We start from the raw sequence: 7,936 nt of genomic DNA, 5'->3' as shown, positions 1-7,936 counted from the left end.
GCCTGTCATTGACATTAAGCACAAAGTGGGAAATGACCTCGATCGAACCAGCCCCCGGCTGTGTGCTCCCAGTCCTGTGTCCTCTTACCATTTGCTTCACACAGGCTTCAAAATTCAGACCAGAGGGGAGCCACTGAGAAAGTTGGCTCTGGGGGCCCCCTGATTTCCACAGATGTGTTCTCTCTACTCCTGCTTCCCCAGTAATCAGGTTTTCTGTAACAGGTACCAAGTTGTTTCTGAGAATCTTTTTAACACCTTTATTGAAGTATAGTTGATATGCCGTACAGCTCACCTACCTTCAGTGTACACTTCAGTGATGTTTAGTAAATTGTAGAGTTGTGCACCCGGCACCACAACAGTTTGGGAATATCGTTGTCACCCTGAAAGGATCCTTTGCGCTCACCCCAGCCCTACTAAATCTGTTTTCAGTCTCTTTCTGAGAATTTTATTCTGAGACAGAAACCTTACGTTAGATAGTTTTTTTTAAGGGAACATTTGTTCGTTGTATCATCTCATTTGTAGGCACATTGTATTTCTACCCAAGAACTTGTCACACTTGCCAGGAAACAGATCTGAAGCCAGCTCTGCCACTGCCTTTCAGCCTGACCTTGGACACGAACACCTCTCACGGGATGTTTTCGAAGTCGAAATCCCACCTACAAAGGCAGTTTTTAGAAGCAGGAATGATAAGTGTGAAGGAGCAGCTTTGAGAAGACCAATTTAGAAAGCAATGCTCTTTCCCCCTCAGGTCAGACAGTCTTTCCTGACTGATTAAGGCAAGAGCGACCGTCTTTCCAAATTCCCCCACTCCGCTTCTTTCTGGAAGAAGCCTAACTCTTTAGGCACCCTGCTTTTTTGATCTGAGACAGATGGCAGATTAAAAACAAGAATCTATCTTCCCCCAATTTCCTCTCACTGGTTAAAAAGACACCTGTAATTAGATTGGATGCCTGCTGCCATTCAATTCTACTGTTTTTTTGTTTTTTGTTTTTTTTGGTTCCAAAATCATTATGCAGTGGGTACTTTCTAGAAGGCAGTGTTTTCAGACCGTTCNCAGAGAGTAAATAGTCTCACATTTTAAAAGAAATCAGTCCTTTAAAATTATGAGAAGTAAAAATGTGTACATGAGTCATCTATTACAGAGGTAAGCTATTTGTTCTAGTATATCTTTGTATCAAACATGTCCCCTTGTGTGTCTAAGTTATTAGAAAAAACAATCCAGGGTACTAATTGGATATTGTCACCTATCTGAAATGGATAAAGAATTTCTTTCAATGTAGCCTCCAAAATAGGCCAGTAGTTTGTCGACAAATGGTTTTACTGGGAGGGGAAGTAAATTTCCATTGATCACACTGGCGTATGTCCCAGTTTGTGTTTATATCCTCTCAGTCAGGTCCTAAGAGAAATATGTATTGCGTCCCATGTTGTTCATAAGACTGAAAAATAGTTTCTTCTTTGAAATCAGCGTAAAGCACCACCCACTGGCTTCCAAGGGGAATTTTTACTTCAAACTTATTTATAAACTTCAAAAGAAGTTCTGAGCAAGGTAGCAGGAGGGTATGAGCAGTGTGTTTGGAAGTATGCTTAGCTTATTCACACAACAGACTTTGGCTTCTTGGCAGAGAAAAGGAAAACTTAGGGGAGAACACACGCAGTAGTAGGCCCCCGTTCAGTGGGGTTTCTTTGTTGACTGTAAACAAGACACCCAACCCTCCGCAGGAAGTTGGCCTTCATATAAATAATGTGCGTTGTCCGAGGATCATTTGTTTTCAAAATGAGCATGTGTGGCGGAGTAAACTGGAAGGGAGGCAGCAGTAATTGATCAAGATTTCCAGGAACATAAACAAAATATTTTCAAAGCAACCTTTTGCAGAAGAATTGGTGTTAAATCATTGTTGCTAGATGGTATGCCCTGGTTCTATGTAATGGAAGGTTAAACAGATTCTTGAAACAACAAAAACACCCTTCAAAATGATCTATTTTTCCAGGGCAATACAAAAAGGGTTTGCCCATTTTTGTTTTGATTGCTTCAGCTTTAAACAGGAATGGTAATTTCAGTACACGGGCACTTCAGTACGTTGCATGAAAGCAAGACATCAATTGTTGAGATGTAATCAGAAAGTACATTGCCTTATGTTTTATTTCCTTTAATCATTCTTCTTCTTTGATGGAGTGCTGGGCTTTCTAACAGAAAAGGAGAGTTTTAGAATTGCAGGCTTAGAAGAATGGTTTAGAATAGCCATCTTTAGTTTTTAAATTGCCAGGAGCCTGGTAATAACATGTCATTTTGAAGGTAATTGTTAACTATACCGTTATATTGCTATAAAAAAAAATGGAGATCTACCTGTGAAAATAGATGTTAATAGCAAATCTGGTATTTCCAAGCCAATAATTGGACATATTTTTGAATGATATACCTTACAATGCATTGCTGAAATACAGACATGCTAAACAGTTGGTTTCCTCATTTGTTAGAGAACATATCATAGTCTCATTGGTAGGATATTCAGGTAGTGATCATCAGGAGGTTTCTTTTCAGTGATGTTGTGTGACTGTCATTCCAGTTCGCACTCACTTCCTCCCGACTCATTTAAATCGTAATGTTGATCATGCCGCAATTAAGTGTTTTTTGGGAAATGAAATTCAATCCTATTAATCTTACTTAATTAACTATTCTAAATCTTAAGAATTTTTTCAACTGCCAAATAAAGTTATTAATAAAAGTAATAAGAAAGTAGTGATCTTCGAGATATCTCACAGTTCCGCAATGAAAGACCACTTTGTTGTGGCATAAACTCATAGCTAGCTGCTCCTGCAGATCATATGTTGAAAAAGTAGCCAGAGATCACCTTGGGAGGGAGAGTCAAAATACTTAGACCTGAAATCTGACGGCTGTATGATGTATGGGATTTGTTTCCTGGAAGGCCCCTTCCAAGTACATGTTTGGTGTTATGCATGTGTTACCCTCTTATTTATTTTTGCCAGCAATGTTCCTATTTCCTATCAGTGGCTTCTATTGTAGGACTGTGGGACCAAAGTTGGAAGAAAACTGAAGAAGACATTTCAGGAAATGTTTAGGGAGAGTAACAGGCAATCCAGGGAGATAGATAGCAGGGGTCATGGGAGAAAAACTAAGAGTATACAGGATTGCTGCATTCATTCATTTGCTGTCAGTTACTTCAGTCTGACACGTTGGCATGCCTTCTCACATCATGGATGTTTTACCTGCCCAGGCTCATTCTGGGCGGACTTGAGCACAGCAGTACTTGTTCCTTGGATTTTCTGCCCGGGCTCAGCAGGTTTGCAGAATCATTGGGATTCTGCAAGGAGACTACAAGAGACTCAAAACCTATTTTCAACATTTGCTGAGCCCTTCTAATCACTTGGCCACGAAGATTGGCACTGAAATGCAGAAAAGAGTAAGACAGAGGGTCTGCCTTCATGGAGCCCAGGGTCTAATGGGAAAGATAGAGAAGTGATGAAAACTGTATCATAAAACTTAGTAGGTATAATAATGGAGCTATGGAAAACAAACCATGGGCACAAAGGAGAAGGAGTAACTAATTCTGCCCGGACAGAGCATCAGGGGAGAATCGAGATAAGCTTTGAAGGATAGGTAAGAGTTCCCCAAGCAGACAGGAGGAGAAGGGCTTTCAGGATAGAGGGAAGAGCATGTACCAGTGCAGACAGAAATGGAAGTATGTGACAGTAATTGTAAATAGTTCACTATCACTGGACCTCAAGATCCCAAATGAGAGGATGGTGAGAGGCGAGACTGAAGAAGTAGGCAAGGGTCAAGTCATGAAGACTTCGTGTGCCTTAGTAATAGGGAATGTACCCCTTATCCTGTAGACGGTATGGAACTGTTGAAAGATCCTAAGCCACATACAGAAATGATCTCAATGGCAGGAGTGGGGGTGATGATTTGGAGATAGGTATGCATGGAGACCGGGAGACCAAGAAGTTAAGAAAAACTGAACTCAAGCCTTAGTGGTAGGAATGGAGATGACAAAACTGGTTCAACATATTTTGGAGATGGATTCAATGTGGGCTTCGTAATGAATGAGGTTTAGAGAATGAGGAAAATAAGAGGCCCGGTCATGGCCACACTTCCAACTTGGATAAATACGCGCACAGTGATACCACTCACAAGATGAGTAGGGAACACAGGGGGAAGAGCAGGCCTTGGTAGGGGGAACAGAAAATTATGAGTTCCACTTTACACTTGAGTTTGAGGTGCCTCTGGGGCATCCAAGTGAAGAGATGGAGCAGGAAATTGCATGGCAGGTGACAACTCTGAACAGGAGAAAGTTTGGGCGTATAGTGGTACAAGGTAAAGCCGTGAGATTGGATGAGATTGCCCAAAGAGAATGCACAGTATTTTCCGGCATTTTCATAAGTCAGTATCTCTATTTCCTGCACTGATGATAGTGAGATGTGGTCCAAAAGAGTGGAAAATTCAAGTCCCTTTCTTACATCTTTGAAGTGCATTCTAGCAGTATGATTTTTTTTTTCTTTTCACAGAAGTAGATTACCTTCCTGATGGTGTTTTGCTAAGGTTAATATTAAAATTGACTGGTATTTCCTTTTCAGGAGCCAGTCAGTTGCATAGTGACAGTAATTTGAAGTCAGACAAGGGTGTGCCAGGCATCAGGAGAAAGTCAGCCAGAGATGAAAAATTAGTCACAGATGATTCACAGAGCCTAAAATGAACAGGAGATCATTAAAAGTTATTCATCAAGTGCTTCATTGAGGCATTTAGAATCCACACTGAAGGGATTGTGTGTATCAACCCCTATCACAGATAGACAAGCTGAGGCAAAGTGTCACGCTCCCGTTTGTTGTGGCTGTGCAGTTAAACAAAACCTCGCACAGTGTGTTTCACCCTCAAGATCTTTTCTGCTGGGCCAAACCTCCATGGTGCTTTGAACAACAAGAGAGAAATTAAAATGTTGCTGAGAATATTGGGAGGTAAATTTTTTTATTCTCTCTTTTTTTCTTGGATCTAGGAATCATACATAAAGGGAATGGAGAAAATATGTTCATTTCCCAGCAGCCTCCAGTCATAGCAACCATCATGGGGAACGGACACCAGCGGAGCGTAGCCTGCACCAACTGCAATGGCCCAGCTCACAACAATAAACTCTTTGCTCCTGTTGCCTTAGCTTCTGGCCCTGATGGGAGTGTGTATGTTGGCGACTTTAATTTCGTAAGACGGATATTTCCCTCAGGAAACTCCGTTAGTATTTTGGAATTAAGGTAAGTCTCCTCTAATCTCTGTTGGTTTAGTGGATAAAGACAAAGCAAGAATGCGATAACACGAAGAGAAAGGCATTGCCAGAAAGAGCAGAAAATGCAGTCACCCATATTGTAGCCCTGACCTAAGATGCAGGAATAGGGTCAAAGGACATAGGTCAACAGGCCCACTTCTCCTACTTGAAGGACCTTTGAGCACTGCTTTGGAGAACCAGGAAGTGTTGACATCCCTGTGTGTGTGCCCTTCCCTGTGGCCGCTGCCGTCACCAACATGGATCTCAGTGCTTCCAAGTGCTCGGGTAAGCCAGCCAGCCCCTGCTGGTCGCTGAGAAGACTGATCAGAAATATCTATCCCATTCTAGCAGGTAGAGGTAATGCCAGATCCAAAAGGCTCAGCTTTCTTAGTTCTCCAGGTTCAATATTTTTGAAGTGGTCACTTCATAAAAAAGAAAATGGAAGTCTGTGTTTGTATGCTCTGAGAAGGAAGGAAGAACTAGTTTTTTTGTGCTTAAAAGCTCTATTCCTTTGGGGGAAAAAAGATGAAAGCATTCATTGTTAGACTTTCTCACTCTGTTCTAGGAATTTTCTTGAGAGTACAAAGTATTGTGACACCCTCTGAAAGGAATTCATACCTTCTGGTATTCTATGTTCTGAAGTTACACAAAGCTCACAACTAAATAGACTATGGCTTATTCAGCTTATTTCTCCCTTTCAGAGGCTACAAGATACAAATATATGCCCTCTGGAGTCCTAAAAAAGGAAAGCATCCCCTCCCATTCCAGTGAGGATAGACCTGTTTCCTCTCTCCGGGTAAACAGATAGAGCCTTCCCTCCAATTGGTTATGACAGCTTTATGCCTGACACATGCCTTTGGAACTTCAGGCTAAAAGTTTCCCTCTGTTCCAGAAGACATTGTTGCAATCCTATAAACTAGTCTACAAAACAGTTGTTGCCTCAGGCATCCCCTCATTGATCTGAAAGATAGTGACCAAAAATAGTGACCTGGGAGAATAGAGACATTGATGGAGCAACTTGTACGTGCAGAGCACCATCGAAGCCAGTCAAAACATATGAAAAGTCTTAGGTCATTTCCATTTAACACCATATTCACACAAGCATAGAAATTTGAATGCATGAGGGCATTCCTTGAAATTGTCCAGATTCTCATGCTTGCTCTGGAATCTACCTCCTTTTTCTCAGTCTATGTTAGTCCTTCACACCTAGCTGAGGACATCTTCCAGTCCCAAGCCTCCATCCATTTTTCATATTAGTTCATTCCAGTTTTAAAACATTTCTTAATTATAATTGCAAGCACTATCTTAGAGAAGAAAGCTGTTAAATCCCTTGACTGATAAAAAAAAAAATAGACTGTAAAGTTAAGATTTTTATAAAGATAAAGCACATCTAGAGAGTCTAGAGAGGTACTAATTCACAGCACCCTACTCTAATCAAATGTTTATGTACCTCAGGATGTCACACCTCATGGCAGCTTATCATTTTCAACCATATATCTCTTTGGGCACCTACTTACTGGAAAGTCAACGAGGAAGGCCAAGATGTTCATATGCCTGGATTTAGAAATGATTTATATAACATTCAACATTATTTTCAGAATCTCAGGGATGCTCTGTCTACATGATGCCAAACACTGACGGAGCATTGAACAATTCATTCACCATCTGAATGTTTCTAGTCATGCAGATATTAGCTGTCAGGTAGTAGGTAAAGACAGAGACTTTGTCTTACGGAGCCTATCTATATAGCTAACCCTATAAAGTGTATATGGCTAGCCCTATGTAGCTAACTCCTCCAAGGAAAAACCGTAAGATTAGCTATAAAAACGAATACTAATACTAATAATATTACTATTAAGAAAATTCAGCTAAGTTTAGTCCTTTCCTTTGTGATTTAAATACAAATTTACCTAAGGTGCAGCAATTTTCACTCACCGATGAGATTCTCCTTTGCTCTAACGGTTCACTCATTTGCATTTTGGTGCAAAGTACCTTATGACCTTCAACACAGAGTCATTTGAAGGATAAAATAGAATAACTTGGACCCTAACTGCAAAGCAATATTCTCAGTATAAAGAACAATTCATTTCTGGCAGTGGGAAGTATTGTCCAATCTCTCTATTCATTCTTACTCCACAGTACTGTTCTCTCACATTGTCAAAGCCCTTCAAACACATAGGCGTGCACACACCATGAGCTCACACACCCAGGCTCTCTCACTTAGCCTGAGTCTCTCTAGCTAGCTTTTCTGAGCTCACATCCTTTACAGTAATTCTTCTTAACTTTTATTTTTTTTTTAATTCTCAGGCCCCTCTCAGAATTTATTGAGGGCTGTGGGCCCCGTCCCCAGAAAAAGACACACGCACACAAATGTGTGCATGCAGTTTCAGGGGTCTCCCTGCATGTACCCGCCTACCAGCAACCTACCCCTTCATAGACTCACAGTTAAGATTCGCTGGCTTAGTTTCAGAGAGAAAGTAGTTCAAAACAAAATAGTTTTCCCTTCTCTACTCTNTAACCTGTAATGTGTACATTGCATCTTTGACGTATAATTGGTGAATTTATATATTTGCTTTATAACTTCCAGATTTAAACTTCCTGAGGAGAAATAAGTTGATATAATAAGCCTTTGCTATGTTAAGAACCATAATGTTCAATCAATTTTG

The 7,936-nt window shown here is 40.7% G+C and overlaps 1 protein-coding gene across 1 annotated transcript in view; it reads left to right on the top strand.

The window, feature by feature from the left end:
* Positions 1–7,936, top strand: part of TENM1 (teneurin transmembrane protein 1) — a 556,664-nt gene that overhangs the window by 437,478 nt on the left and 111,250 nt on the right. Inside the window, exon 20 of the mRNA XM_077763513.1 lies at positions 5,010–5,259. Coding sequence (XP_077619639.1) covers positions 5,010–5,259 — 250 coding nt within the window. The remainder of the gene's footprint in view (positions 1–5,009; positions 5,260–7,936) is intronic.

The sequence above is a fragment of the Crocuta crocuta genome, unplaced genomic scaffold (genome assembly GCF_008692635.1).
Source record: "Crocuta crocuta isolate KB4526 unplaced genomic scaffold, BGI_CrCroc_1.0 scaffold482, whole genome shotgun sequence".
Lineage (NCBI taxonomy): Eukaryota > Metazoa > Chordata > Mammalia > Carnivora > Hyaenidae > Crocuta > Crocuta crocuta.
The sequence above is the reverse complement of the archived record's forward strand: the minus strand, read 5'-3'. Positions and strand labels throughout refer to the sequence as shown.